Source organism: Talpa europaea, assembly GCF_964194135.1.
Source record: "Talpa europaea genome assembly, chromosome: 11".
NCBI classification, from domain to species: domain Eukaryota; kingdom Metazoa; phylum Chordata; class Mammalia; order Eulipotyphla; family Talpidae; genus Talpa; species Talpa europaea.
In genome coordinates, this window is record NC_140078.1 from 66,798,516 (window position 1) to 66,814,101 (window position 15,586).

At 43.0% G+C, this 15,586-nt stretch overlaps 1 protein-coding gene across 1 annotated transcript in view; it reads right to left on the reverse strand.

Annotated features, from left to right (window-relative positions):
- The window catches only part of CACNA2D3 (calcium voltage-gated channel auxiliary subunit alpha2delta 3), a gene marked incomplete at both ends in the record, with an annotated part of 806,408 nt that overhangs the window by 78,408 nt on the left and 712,414 nt on the right, over window positions 1-15,586 (reverse strand). The window contains 2 exons of the mRNA XM_084248330.1: window positions 5,903-5,947; window positions 7,046-7,107. Coding sequence (XP_084104456.1) covers window positions 5,903-5,947; window positions 7,046-7,107 — 107 coding nt within the window. The remainder of the gene's footprint in view (window positions 1-5,902; window positions 5,948-7,045; window positions 7,108-15,586) is intronic.

Genomic DNA, 15,586 nt, shown 5'->3' on the forward strand with positions numbered 1-15,586 from the left:
ACCCTGTAAGATGTCTGCCCATCACCTTGTCCCAGGGACAGTGTGAAGGGCTTGGAGAAATCACAAGCTCTAATCTTTGAGAGATATTGGAAGTGCCTGCTCTGCAGCCACCTTAGACAAAACATCTGGTGATGAGGTTGTTTAACAAGTGTGGAGATAAGAGACAGATAAGGCAAGAGTCGGTGGGGAGTTGATTTTTGAAAATGGGTATCTTTCTTCAACTACTTGAGAACTCACAGAAGTGTGATTTCCAGTCACAAAGGCAAAGCAGGGGGATACCTGAAGTTAAAGCCCAAAACCAGGCCTTAGGATTTAGGCTGTCAAAGAGAGTTAAGGAAATCAAGTGAGGAAGGGGATATTTGAGGGGACAAAGTACCAAGCTTGTGTTAACTCGAAGGTGCTATTAGCCCCAAGGCTAATAAGGTAGTAGCTTTGGAATGAAGACTTAGACATTTATAATCAGCGTGACATTTTTGACATTATAAGTCTCAATTTTCTTATCTGAAAGATGGCGAGAGCAGCAACTGTTTCTTAATTGCTGAGATTAAATGGGAGGGGAAGGAATTGCTGAGTACAGTGTAAAGCATACAGCACATAGTTAGTCCTCAAAGAGCAAGCATTTATGTCTACATAGCAAATGATGGTCACCACTTACTTTACTACAGACCATCTAAGTAATCTAATGCTACAAAGTTGCAGTTTCTCAGTAAGGGAAGTCATTACTAGTTCCTAGCAAGAGGCTGTGCAGGCAGGTGCACTGAAGTCTGTTGCTTTTTGTGTTTGGGGGATGCCTTTTGTACATTTTGATTGGCTAGACTAAGCAATGATTTTGAAACAACCTGGCTAGGGGAGGTAAGTGAAGACTGGGTTGTAACATCTTTGGGTGAGGCCTGAGTCCTTGCATCTCAGGACATAAAGGTGCCACTCTCCTTATGACCTCCAGGTCTCAGAATCTGAGCCCTAATATTTCATTGTGGAGGAGATTTGACTCTTCACACCATTTGATGTGCCTTTTCATCATAGGCCAACTATCAAAATAGTGTCTTGAAAAACATATTGCAAAGGGGTCACTTTGGAAAGAAGGGTCTGGTAAGAGTTAACCTGTGTTCTTGCCTTCAGTAGCTATCCCACTGACCCTCAAATGCCTACAGGTTGGGCTGGGTGGTTCCAGAATCTAGTGGCACTATATAGCTCTTTCATACTTTAAGAAGGTTCTTCAGATTCTAGAGGAAATGCTTACAAGGACTTAAAAAATTTAATCATGATTATTAATCTTAATTCCTTTGAAGGAAAAGAGGATGGCTGCTGATATTGACTATGAAAACTCTGATCCCCTCACTGTCCTCTTATTTCCACCAAATGCCTCAATAGAAAAGAAATGTCTTTCACTCTCTTTGCAAAATTCTGGTGTTCATATCAGGAGGTGGTAGCTGTTGGAAAGGTGAAAGAAAATGAAAGGGGTGAGGAGACAAAGGGTCAGACTGGGATGAGAAGCAGGCATAGCCTTCCTTCTTCCCTTCTGTCTGAACTCCAACCAGGTTTCTGTAGACTACAAATGTTACAGGGTGCATGCCAGTGAAAGGAGGAGAAGCATTGCAGGACAGGAACAGATGCCATTTTCCCCACTCCCATTTATATATATAACCACCTGGGACTACAATTCCCAGCATGCTGTGTCTGAATGGAGGACAGTTGGGAAGGAGCAAGGTGGATATATAAAAGGAGGTGGAACAAAGGAGGAGGGGGGATACATGAAGAAGAGACAGGTGAGTGAGAAACATGTGGGGGAGACATGTAGTCATTGGCAGAGGCAGTAGCAGCCATTATCTTGACTTCATGGTGGATTATATGGGATATTTTGAATTTTGAGTCTCTCTTGTCCTAGCTCTCCAAGAATTGCTTTGCCCCTTTTTTGTGGTTCCCTATCAGATGGTATGTTAGACTTATGGCAAGCTTATGGGTCTCAGCTATTCTGCTTTGGGCCAAGCCTGTTTGGCTAAGCATTTGTGCCCACAGGGGGTAGGTAAATTTTGTAATTTTATTGGGAATCTGTTATTTGAAATGCTTTCTCTTTCCCCCACCGATTAAAGATTTTTCACACTAAGTTTCTACTTTCTTTGACTTTTTAAAAAAGATTCATTTATTCATTTATTTATTAATTTATTTATGTATTTATGTATTTATTTGTTTATTTATACAAGAACCTGGGTACAGGCCATATGCGCGGGAGGGTGAAAGGATTCATCAGAGACAGAGTGGGGAACAGAACAGGCAAACTGACGAAATACACTGCTGAGGGGAGCTGCAGGCGAGATAGGATAGGTCTGCTGCGCTTTGTGGGACCCTCGCCGGCAGGCTGGGATCAAACTGGTGCTGCAAAGGCTGCGGACAGCTTCACAACACGGCACAGAATGCCTGCGCCACCAGGGGAGGCCCTGATTTCTTTGACTTTAACCATGTAGATGATCAAACCCTATTAGAACATGCACTCCTTAACAGTTTGGGGGCCTTGGGTACCCCTAGGTTACCTGGTTACACAAAGACCTTTGCCAACTTAGTACCTGCATGTAGGGCTGTCAAACTATTGAGGTCTCATACTGCTTCAGGCATTGTCTTCAATGTCATCTCCTCCATCTTCAGTTGACCTAAATGTTGTCCTCAGAGACCTACCCTGATCACCCCACATGAGTCTCATTCACAGCACTTATTACAGTTGACATCACTTGTGTTATCTCCCCTGTTAACCAATAAGTTCCAGGAGGACAAGCACTGTCTCTGCTTCCCACTGGGTCCCCCCAGTGGTCAGCCAGGTGCAGGCACATAAGAAGGACTCAGTAAGCCTGTCCTAGAGAAACAGTAAGTATGAAGTGTCGCCTCTGAAGTAAACATTGGCCCTGGGTGGAATAGTGATCCTTAAAAGTCCCCAGGCAGACCCACTACTAGGCACTCCCTGTCACATGGCTCAGGCATTGTCTGGGTCAACCGAAAATGTGTCTCTATGAGATGGGGAGACATCTGGCCATATGAACTCCACCCATCAGCCCAGGGCACACCAGTCAAGACTCAGGGAGTCCACTGATGGGAATGACAGTGGGAGCAGGGTAGATTCGAGGCAAAGCATGTCTGGTAAGTCTTAGGGAGTGGGCCTTCAGTGCAGAGGGGAAGCCAGAAGTACATGAACTTAATGAGCCCCCCGCAGATGTTTTTAATGGGGACCTGATCACTTGAGGGCAGTTGGGAGAGAGAAGGGACGTGGTCTCAAAGGCTTAATTAAAAGTTATGAAGGAGAATGATACATGGAAACAGTCTGCTGAAAAGATAGAAAGAGGCCTCTGTGGGAAGGCAGGGCTGGCTTTCCCATTTAAAGCTATGTAATTGGTTGCCTAAAGCCAAAACTTTGACTCAAAATGGGAACTGAGTGATAGTATTAAAGTGCAAAATGAGGACATTTGAACATTATATTAAGTGCAGAAATCAGAGCAAATTTGCTTAATTTTCAAAGTAGGTAAACCTTTAAAAATCATTTGAATGGGGGTTTATCCCAGTGGCTGCTCATATCTTGTGCTGAGTCTGCCCAGAGGAAATTGTCAATTGCCTAAAGCAAACGTGCCACTGCTGTCTGAGGTTTTGGATTCAGGTGAACCACAACTGTAGGGGAAGAGAAAGTCTAAAGACATTTTTGGTTTATGGCTAACATTTACTGAGTACTTATCATTTGCCAGGAGCTATGACATATATTTTTCATATATTAGTTCATTCACCCTCCCCATTACTCCGTGAGGTAGATTTTTCAACCTCCATTGTAACCCCTGAATCATAATGAGGAAACTGAGGCACAGAGGGGTTCCGAAACTTGTCTCAGGTCACATCTTATTACTGTTGCAATCATGATTTGTAGTTATTCTAACCTAATAGGCTGCACTTTTAACCACCATGCAATACCACTGTGAAATCAGTCACTGAACAATAAATACACATGGTATGTTTTTAAGTGGGGATCAATTTCCACTTGTTTCTATATGTGAGGATGCACAGAGGCAGTGTGGGTTGTGGGAAGATTACTGCCTTTGGCTTTATTCATCAAATTGTTCAATCAACTACTCATTCATCCATTCATCCAACCAACCAACTAACCAACCAACCAACCAACCAACCAACCAACCAACCAACCAACCAGTAAGCAGTCAATCAACCAACAACTGTCCAAACCATCATCCAACCCACGAGTGAACATTCATCCCTATAGTCACCCAACTAACCAAGTGTCTTCTCTTACATATGTTGAGATTAATAATTCCACCTACCATACAAATGAAGGTCTTACCACAGGATCTCACAACACTGATTAGTCAATATTATTATTAATGTTAGTCAATAATATTAGCCAAAATTATTTACTATTAAGACAATAAATATCTCAGAGAGGAGAGGTCTGAGGTCACCTGATTGCCCTCTAAATAGTATCCCCAAACTTAGCAAAAAGGTGTTGTTATAAAATGTCACAGGGTACTCTTTCCTAAGGGAAAATTGTTTTGGATTAGATGGTCAGAAAATTGGGCTTCTGCTGAAAAGCTTATTGATTGGTTTGTATTCTTTGGACTCATACAATGATTAATACTTCTTTCCAAATGGGTCTTTTTTAAAATATATCTGTAGGGACTAAGTATTTTGCTTTTAAGTCCATCCTAGACTCTTTTATATTCCCGTATTTGCTTTTCCTTTTTTTGAAGACCATTCTAATCTATGTTTTCTGTGTTGACATTATGTTTGATCAGGGTTTCTTTAATCCCTGTGATAATCAGAAAGAGTAAAAATATATGACTATAATTTTGAGTTTATGTATTGACTAATATTTAGTAATGCAGAGAGAGAGAGGCCACAGGAGCCAAAGGGAAAGGCCACTCCCTGGTGGCTTCAAAATAGGAGGGAGAGGGTGTGTGGGATCAAACGTGAAAACACACGCTTGATGGACAGACTTATGGCAGTGGGACATTTTTCCTTTTCTTTTTTTTTTGTAAAGATTTATTTATGTATTTATACAAGCACTGGGTACAGTCAGAAGCGTGGGAGGGTGAGAGAATTCACCAGAGCCAGAGCGGGGAAAAGAACAGGCAGACTGACGAAGTACACTGCTGAGGGGAGCAGCGGGCGGCAGGAGAGGTCTGCGCGCCATGTGGGACCCTCGCCGGTGGCCGGGGATCGAACCGGCGCTGCAGAGGCTGCGGGCAGCTTTGCAGTCCAGCGATCAACCGCTGCGCCACCTGGGGAGGCCCGGGACATTTTTTCTATTGCTCATGTGTGGAGTTAAAATTCCAGAGGGAGAGGGAGAGAGATGGAGGGAGAAAGATGGAGGGTGAAGGGTGGAGGAGAGGAGAGGAGGGAGGGGGAGTTGGAGGAGGAAAGCACTATGATAGAATGAAAAATTCTGAGTTTTCAACTCCTAGATTTCTCGGGTTCATGTACTACACAAAGCAAGACAATTTCTCTGACCCTCAGTTTTCTTATCTGCAAAACAGGACACACAGTCATATCCATTTTACAGGACAATCATTTGTATCCATTTTACTGGGTTGTTAGAAGGATGGAAAGAAATCACACGGGCAAAAATCTTTAAGATTGGTAATGCAAGCTTCAAATACAGGCGTTTGTATAATGTCTTCTAAAATGCCCAATTCCAATAGTGCTGTTCATTCAAAGCACATTTCTCCAGCTCTCATTAACTGTCTGATGTGGGGGAAGGGAAGAAAAAAGAGCAAGTGCATGTCCTTGTTCTCTGCCAGGGGAGACTGGGTCCCAGCAGCTTGGCAGCCTGCTTGTGCGGAGGGGTTGCTTCCCTCAGGGAGAAACTGCTATCTGCCACCTCCTCTTGGCCAGGGCAGCAACAAGGCAGGAGGCCTCTTACCTCATCATCGCAGCTGATGGAGCATTTGCCATCCAGAGAGGCGCACTGTGTTGGGGGAGAAGAGGAGAAGCAAATGGAAACGAAACCTGTTACTTGGATGTTGCAGAACCTGGGAGGAGGCCACTCAGCTACAGACAAGCTTGGATCCAAACCCCAATTCCTTCCAAAGGCAGTGCTCCAAGATGAGCCTGGCCTGCCCCTCTGGACCATTCCCAACTCCAAAGAGCAATATAGACAACAGTTATTGGAGCTCTGGTGGAGGGTGAGCAAGGCACGCACACGTGGAGGTGTGACATATTCCCCAAACGATAGATGTTGAATATAGTGGCAAATCAATAAAACTTAAAAAAAGACAATTTGGGGGGACCTGGCTCTTTTTCATTTTAATTTACATTGTTATTCAATATCACTATATTTTTAATATCTCAAGTCTTTGAGTAACAAGAAATATAAGTATAGCTATTCAATTTTAAATGAATTAATCCACAGGGACTTTTTAAAGACTCCTTTCCGTGTTCTTGGAATAGAGTTTCCTAAAGTATCTTCATGTAAGAAATGATAAACCATTCCAACATTTAGAATTGGGCAGGTAGAAGTAACTTAGTGTCCATTTCTGCTGAATTACTAAACAAATCCCACTGAGATAATTTAGCATGGGGAGCATAAGGCTAGGAAGGAATGTTTCCAGATCCTCCAGGGTTGAGAAGTACAGCAAAGCCTTCTGGCCAAAGATGGCAGATGCAAGCTTAGTGAAATCTAGTTGTGCAAAGGCCTTCAAAAGTATAAACAAAGAGATTCTCAAATAAATAATCAGGCATCACAAGATGAGAACAAAATCACTATGGAAATTTCATAGAAATCCCCAATATGTAAAAGAAAAACTTCTTCTTTGGAAAGTCATTATCTTGATCTCACAATTCAAATCATTTGCAGAAGCAAATTCTCTGCTTTGCCCAGCACATGGTGTGGAAGATGCTGACAGACTTTGATTTTACAGTGAAACGAAAGGTGATGAGAGCAGCCAGCAACCCACTTCACAGACACTCATCAGAAAACTGGAACTTTTAGGCTCCAGGTACCCAAATGTGAACACCTGTATAATAACAGTGTCGCTAATGCTTCAATATGCTGATTATAGCTTACCTGTCTGCTGGCAGTCCAGAACTTCCTTTGGAAAAATTCAAGTTTCATCTGAATGCCTACAGCTGGGACAAATTATAAATAAAACAAGGTATTAGAGATCCCTTTCCGTAATTATTTAAGATTATCATTGAAAAGTATCTATCGTGGTAAGAAGCTGATGCAAGCATATCACATAAGAACACTTAAAAAAAAAAACAAATTTATAGAGAAGCAGACAACTAAGACATTCACCTTTCAGGTGAGGGATTCTCAAGGTTATCTGTACTCAGAGAACTTAACCAAGAACACACTGAGCACAAGAACAGGTGGCTCTTAGAAGACATGTTTCTTGTGTGTTTCTGAAATTCATACACTTGAGATCACCCTCCTTCCAACACAAGCTGAAAATAGGAAGAAAAAAGAAGACTTGGAAGACGACTGATCTTCAGAGTTCCTGTTTCTGTTATTACTGTATGAAATTTTACATCAAAAAGCATCCTGTGCATATGTTTTTGAGGTATGAAAGTTAAAAAATGCTTGTTGTGAAGCTGGTATTGGAGATGAGTAACTTGCTGTGAGGTGACTTAGCTTAACTGCTCCCCCAGTGTCCACATCTCAGTGCTCTCTGCTCCCTACTTACTCTTGTGGAATGATACAAGTCTATGTTTGAATGTGAAAAGCTCCTTAAGTCCAAGGTGAATGATAGTTTTAGTGGAGGAAAATACAGCCACGGGAGAGGTTGAGAGACTGACTTGAAACTCTGTGAAGTGGGATTTGGTGGAACTTCGGAACTATGACATGAAAAGAACATAGTGTGCCCTCCATGAAGCCAAAGCAACAACTTTTAGAACCATTTCAGGAAGTGTTCGAGTGAGAGCACAAAGCTTATCAGATGGTGAGAAAATTGTAGAAGAATCAGAAGGACTCTATACAGGAAACAGTGGACTCACCTCTTCACCCCCACCAGTCCCCCATCCCCCAGTGTACTTCCACAAACTTCAGTATATACACAACTTCCCCTCTTTGGGCCATATTTGCAGACCACCAGTATTGCTATTTATCTTTCTACAGCTTTTCTCTTACTTACGTACCTACAGTACTGTCAACCTAAGTGATAATACCCATCAACAGAAATACACACTGCAAAAAGAAAAAAAAAATCATTCATTGTTCTTAAAATCTCTCATGTCACCATGTCTGACTCTCACTTGGGTAATCACTCCTATGTCAGGAACTTGGAGATTCACAAAGATCTTGGGCTGTGACTTTCATAACTCTCAAATGCATCTTTATCTCCTAAACAAAGGATTGAAGCAAGCCCTGAGAGAAAAGACTAGCTGAGGGGGCGGGTATCTGAAGACACATCCTCTGTCTTTGGACTTGAAATGTCAGACTCCAGGACAGGAGAGAGCTAAGATGCTGCAGTGTGCAGAGCAGGAAGTCTCTGCAGTGTGCTATTTCAGCACTCTGGGTTCATTCATCTTTGCCCAAGGTATCTCTGCCCCCCTGGGCTATGAGCTCCTCCAGGGCAGGAACCTGTTCTAGCTCCACACTGGATTCTTGCCTGGGTCCAGAAAGGTGCTGAGACCATAGGTGATCCATCTGTAAAAGCTTCCCTTTTAGAAAATTCTTTCAGGTGACGTTATAGTCAGCAGTTACAGGAAAAGATGAAGGAGTAACATCAATATGAATTCTAATTACACCCAAATAGAGGATTCTTCGATGGCAGTTTTCAACACATCAGAACCACCTGGGGAACTTCAAGAAAATATACTCAGGTCTGGGTGCCCTCCCCTACACACCAAAGCACTCAGCTCAGAATTCCCTGGAGTGGGGACTAGGGCAGAGGTGTGTTTTAAAAGTGCCCAGGTGACTGAAGTCTGCAAGGCAGGGTGAGCACGACTGATCTACCGCCTGTAGCACACTGGCCATGGAGGACCCACTGTGACTGGATCAGCCTAGAACCCCAACTGCCATTCCTAACCCCAGAGAAAACTTGAGAAACTACCTGAAGGAAGCTGATTTTGGAGGCTGAGGGCTGTATACACAGTTTTAAATAAATCTTGTCTTCCCAAATATCCAATGGGTCATATCCCTGTTGGGGGTGAGCCAACTCCAGGGAGCTGTGGACCAGGGTACAGACTGTGTCATGCTCAGATGCACAGAAGGTAGAGGCGACAGCCTGCCCTGTGCCTGAGAAGGGGTTTGGAACAAGTATCTCTGGTTCTACAAAAGACAGGCAGGGGGCCTCCCCTGGTGGCGCAGTGATTGAGCGCTGTGTTCCGAGGCTGCCCACAGCCTCTGCAGCGCCAGTTTGATCCCCGGCCACCGGCGAGGGTCCCACAAAAAAAAAAAAAATAAAAAAGATAGGCAGGGGTGGCAGAAAACTGACTATAGAGCAGAGAGCCTTACAGTTGTTGTGACACCCTGTCACAATATTAGAGAGGATGGTGGAAACGTGAGTTTATCTCTCATCCTCTTCTTTCCCTCAGCTGCTCCCCTCCTGGTGGCTCTCTGGCCAGCCTCCTCAGGATGGCTGTCAGAGAGAAAGACTTCAAGACAACCCAGGATAAAATCAGAGGGTTCTCTGAATGAATCACCCCACGGTGACCTTTCGTGGTATTTCTAATTCTGACAGACACGGCTGCCTGGTCCCCGAACCTTCTACTGAGCTCCTTCATCAGAGACCCAAGTCTTTTCTGAGCATCCCTCCCATTCTCAGAGGGAGCCCCCCATCGTCACTCCCAAATGAAGCTAGCTGTTCCCTCCTGGGTGTTTATCCATCTCACATATTTGCAGCCTGCTATCATCTGCCCCTCTCAGTCTGTACCCCAGCTCCTCAGAGTGCTTTAATCTTTCCCCATGAGTCAGTCCCTCCATCCCATTAATCACGCAGGCCGCTTCTCTCTGATCTCCCTCCAGCAGGCTGCATCCTTTCCCTGGTCCTGATGCCCTAAAGTAGACACTGCTTCCCTCGCTCCTTGAGCACTTCCCTGTCTGGGCCATGAGGGCCATACCAAAGGGCTCCCAGACGGTCCCGACTGCAGTGTGTCTGCTCAGTTCTCACCTGGCTGTATTTTTGCTGGCCACCCTCAGGCCCCCTTCCGCAGGTCTGGCCCCTGGCTGCCATAACACATCTGGGTGCCGGCATTTTTACCTACATGTCAATGTACAAATCTGTAACTAAGAGACTCGCAAGTCCACTGGTGGGTCAACTTCATGACCATTTGTTCAGTGACCCTCTCTAGGCAGGGTACAGAGGGGAATGGGAGCACATGCCCCCTCAGCGTCCAGCTGGGGAGTAGCATGTAGTAAAAATGACAACAAGGGCTCAAACAGAGAACAGAGGTTGCGTCAGATTTGGCCTAGAGTCTTGTGTAAGGTAAGGCAAGTAGAATGGACTCACAGGTGAAGTAAGAATAGAGGGAAAATGACAATCCACATCCAAAGAAGAGATCCAAACTACACAGGTGAAAGAGAGAACCTTTTAAAGAACCATGTGTCTTCTGAGGCTTAAAAAAAAATGGAGTGAAGGACTTTGATGTGCAGGCTGAGGGCAAAGAGCAGAAGGTCTTGAGTGTTGGGTTAATGCACCCTAAGAGTATCTTGTATATCAGGGGTTGGAGCAAGGGCCAAATTCATCATCTTTACAAAGAAAGTTTTATTGGAACACAGCCACTCTCATTTGTTCACATACTGTCTATGGCACATGGCAGAGCTGAGTAGTTGCAACAGAGATCAAATGGCCATGAAGTCTAACATACTTACTGATTTGGCCCTTTTGTAGTAAACGTTTGCTGACACTTATTTTAGGGTCTAAACAGCTATTTAAGATCTGTAAGCAGAGAAATGCAGGGTTATATCTATATTTTAGAAAGCCTACTATGGAAGCCTTGCAGAGGAAGTACTAGAAAAATAGCCTGGACAGTGGAAGATGAGAATGAGATGCATTAGGTAGCCTTGGTTATTTGGTGCATTCAGCTAATCATCTTTTAAATATGAAAATTATCTTTTAAATATGAACATTTATAGACACACAAACACAATAAAAATGCCTTCCCATGAAAAAAATAATAAAAAGCTATGAGCATCCTATGAGTAGCTCTATGCAGAAAAACAAATATGAGCTTCCACAAATGGAAACTCAGCTTTCTTTTGCTTGATACCTTTGTTTTGCTCCATATAGTTTTTCCCCCCCTTTTCAAGTTCTGTCAGAAAAAAATCATTATTATTTTAGCAAGTCTCACTCTCTTTCTCCATCCCCATATACCCCAACTGGAACCTGAGATATTGGCCACGCCCATCTATTTTGTTCTTTCAACAACATTTCAAGCCATAACAGTATATTCTGACTCAAGTCAATCTTGCTAATTTAATAAGAAAAACAAGGACAGAGAATGCTTTAGTGAAATCTAAGTCCCAAAGAGAATGCAGAAAATAAAAATACCATTACTGGGGGTTAAAATTTTTTAGACAGTCCAGAAAATCATCAACATACTTCTCCTGGAGTTCTCGGCTCTCCTCTCTTCCATCTAATGAAAAGCGCACCAAGTTCCCTCCCAGGTACCTTCATCACAAGGCTGGAGATTAACAGAATCAGAGGTATATTCTCACCTCCCAGGAGCAGTATCCCAGAAAAAATATATATCCCTTGGGCTCCTTCCCAACAAGCCAATATTGGCATAGGCTCCTAGGACAGTGACCCCAAGGGACCAGGGTGGTCTTGGGAAACCAGCAGATGAGCAAAATTAAGAGTACTGCTATCCTGAGAGCCCCAGAGACTTTTTGCACAAAATATTTAACCATTTGGAACACTGACATTTCTTTTGGTTTCACTTGTTCAGGTCACTGTTCCTATAAGTCACCTCAATACTCCAAGAAGGCCTGAGGGCAGTTGTCCAACTCTGTCACACAGATCACAGACCTTGTTTGAAGAGTCTTCCTTCCAGACCTCCCCTTACCCTAACTCTCTAACTTCCTTCTTTTCTACCTTTCTTCCATGTTTATCAGAAACCAATTATGTGTTAGATGGTGGAGGTACTGAGATAAAGACAGGAGGAACATAGCAACCAGGGATGGAGACTGAGGCTGGCAATCAAACCTCTGAAGAGAGGGTCCCACTTTAGCACCCACCAGAACTGACGGAGACACGGAGACGAGCACAGGGCATCGTCTAAGCATCAGACATACAGACCATTTGATTCATAGAATCTTAAAGATCAGTGCATTCGAATACAGGGACAGGCAGCTGACCTCACATGCTCTTGTCCTGTGCTGTCCAAATTGGCCACTAGCTACATGAAGCTATTTAAAATTGAAATGAAATAAAATCAGTAATTCAGTTCTTTAGCTGTACTTGTCACATATCAAGTGCTCAGTAGTCACACGGGGCTAGTGGCTACTGTACTAGACCTTACAGACTTAGAACACTTCCATCGTTACAGAGAGCTCTATTGGATAGCGATCAGTGATCACAGAGGAGTTACCAGGAGAATGGACTCTAAGCACTGCCTCAGGATCAAAGGGAAAGTTCTCCATAGACCTGTCCATGTTACCCATTCCCTGGAGGTAGAAAAAATGAGGATGATTTAGGTACAGAGGATTTAGATCTGATAGGACTTCTGGTGTGAGAAGATCTGGATTTGCAAGGGGAAGTTGGTAATTAGTTTAAGAGAAACCTAAAGAAATCAATGCAATATGCTCAATGTGGCTACCACCCCCAAGATTTATTTATTTTGCTTTATAAAATTTGAGAATACAAATTACATTTCCAGTGCTATTATATTCAAATGCATTCAAGATGAAATCATGCATGCATCTCATATCAGGTTAATAGACATGCATTCAAGTGTAATCCAAGACTCGCCAAAGAACAATGTTACATGTAAAATTAGAAATAAAATAACTTTTTCATATTGTATTCATTTAGAAATAATTTTCTGTGGGCTTGGCCTCAGCTTGCAACATACCCCTAGGAGCACAAATCCGGTTTGTAAAAGAGTGCTCACCATGCCTGGCACGCAAGCTCACACAAACACCCCTACTTCCATGTGCCCAGTCCTCCAGACATGCAGTACACCCACATACACACAGAGGGCTCGTCCAGAGACAGACACAGTCTCGCCACCATCAATGGATTACAGCCAGAGAAATTTTTACCAGAAGAACTGGTTGTAAAGCCTGTTTCTATCTGCTGCTGGGTGCCCCGGGGAATGTCACTTCCCCTCTCTGTCTCTATAATCACAGTGGCTCCTAGCTCCTGCTAGGACTAGGACATAAGTGATGTACAATAAAATTATGTGTATTAGAACATTCTAAAGGCTAGTGTTGCCAGCATTCATGTTATAATTTGCTTCTGGAGTTTGCTCTTTTATTCTTGTATTTCACCACCAAGGACAGCTTTTATGTCTATATTGTGACTGAGCAGAGAATTCATGCACAATAATCCTTACTGTCCATGGCTCACTTTAGGGTGTAGTATTGGTGGGTAAACACTGTAGAATTTTACTATACCAAAGAAGGAAAAAGAAGATTGTGTGAGCACAAGCAAAATGAAGCGGAAAATGAAAGTTACTGATTCTCTTTCAGCTGGATGATTCTCAGAATGGATTTTTTTTTTCCCTTCAGGGTTAATAAAAGGTATGCTCTACCATTCAAACCTTGTCACTCCCCCTCATGGAATTATGATCACTTATGTACACTCAGGTCAGCAGACAGAATCCAGGAGGGTTAGTGTCTCTGATGCTGACACTGTCAGCTCTGTGTGCTCATCAGCCAGGCTACCTGGCTGCAAAGCTTCCCAATTTCCTGGCCGCTGCTGCAGCCGCAGACAGTCCTTCCTTACAGTCAACAGGCTGAGAACCAGACCCCAGCACTGCCCTGAGCTGGTTTGGCCACAGACCAGTGTTTTCTTCTGATAGATTCCAACTCATGGGTAGGAATATGTAGACAACTGTATCTTCATTAGATAAAACTGTAATAGATTAATAATAAAATACCTGCCAAAGATCTCTCACAAATTTCCTTACGTGGGAGTAGAACAGGTTTCTTGAAACCCCAGTTCTACAATAAGTGTTGGTCACATGCTATCTCATCAAGGATACCAGTTCCTTCCTTGTCATGCTTCTTAAGCAGGGTTGTGATTATTGTGACATGGCTGGGCTAAAACCCCTGCCCTGTCCTCAGCCCCCCTTGGCAGAACCCCTGCATTTTCCTTCCTTTGTGCACTAGGCAGTGATTGCAAATTCTGATAGTAACAAGGCCTGGCACATTTGGATTCCAACTTGCCTTAATTAACGGTCAACTGTGATAGCTGTTAGCCAAGTCACATTTGTTTAAATGTTTTCTTCTGTTTGTTTTCAAAATAGCTAATTGCAAGTAGAACTAACAATGACTCTGATTGTCACTTTTTTGGAATATTTCATGATTAACCAGGGGTTTGGAAGGGGCCACTGTTCTGGAGTGTTGACGAAAAGAACTCTAACCTTCCTTACCTCAAATGCAAGCCCATTCCAGAGGTCCACTAATGTCCAGAATAAGTGACTTACCACATGAATAACAATTTAAAACTGTAATGTGAATTATGACATAACTCATCTGTTAAATATTTCATGTGAAGATTTTAATGAATTGCATGATGGAATGTTGGACAAAACAGACAAACTGAAATCCTGGGACTAATTTGGGCAAAACTGAGAACAGAGTATCCTTGAGAAGATGAGGGGGAAGGAAAGGCAGCTGTACTCACATCCCCCCGGGTGTCAGACTGCAAGTCCAAAGGCTTTCTTAAAAGATTATCAGGGAGGGAGAACGATCAGCAAAAACCTTTGAAAAATACTTAGATCAAAGCAATATTCGTTGAATATAGTCTTGCTAAAGCCTGAACATTAATCTCCAGGGTATGGTATTATTTCAGAAATTAGGGGGAAAAAAACATTCTCACAACAGCAGACACACCTCATACTTTAGCCTACGCCAAGAGAAGAAACACAATGATAAAAGGGGAGGAGGTATTTAAAATATAACCCCCTAACTGATTGCATATTTCACTTCTGAAGTATTCCCTGTGGTATTGGGAGGGTGGGGGCAATCCTTCTTATACATACTTTTAAATAACAAAGAGCTACATGATATATATCTGTGGTGAAAGGGAGGGAGGGGAAACAGGAATCACATTATCACTCGATTGACAATGTGATAGCAGAAGATTTTCTTTGAAGATTCATAGTTGTGGAGGTCTATTTTAATCTGGAACCATCCCCACCCCGTCTGTGACTGGCTTCTGAGAATGTGTGCAGGAAGGTCTGACCCTTTTGCCTACACGTTTTTGTGGTAATTACTCTTTTTTTGGTCCTGTCAGAGCTTCTCGGGAGCAGTCACCTTTGGTCAAGTATAACAAATGACAATTATGAATGTTTCCTCCATTTGGGTTCTAATTGCTTGACAGAATCAATGGTGAAAAGAATTAGCAGTGTTGTGGAATGGAATAATAATTTTCTTTTGGCCCCTGAGGTAATCTGGAAGCATTTTTCCAGACTTAATGTGGAGAAACCTATATTCCCT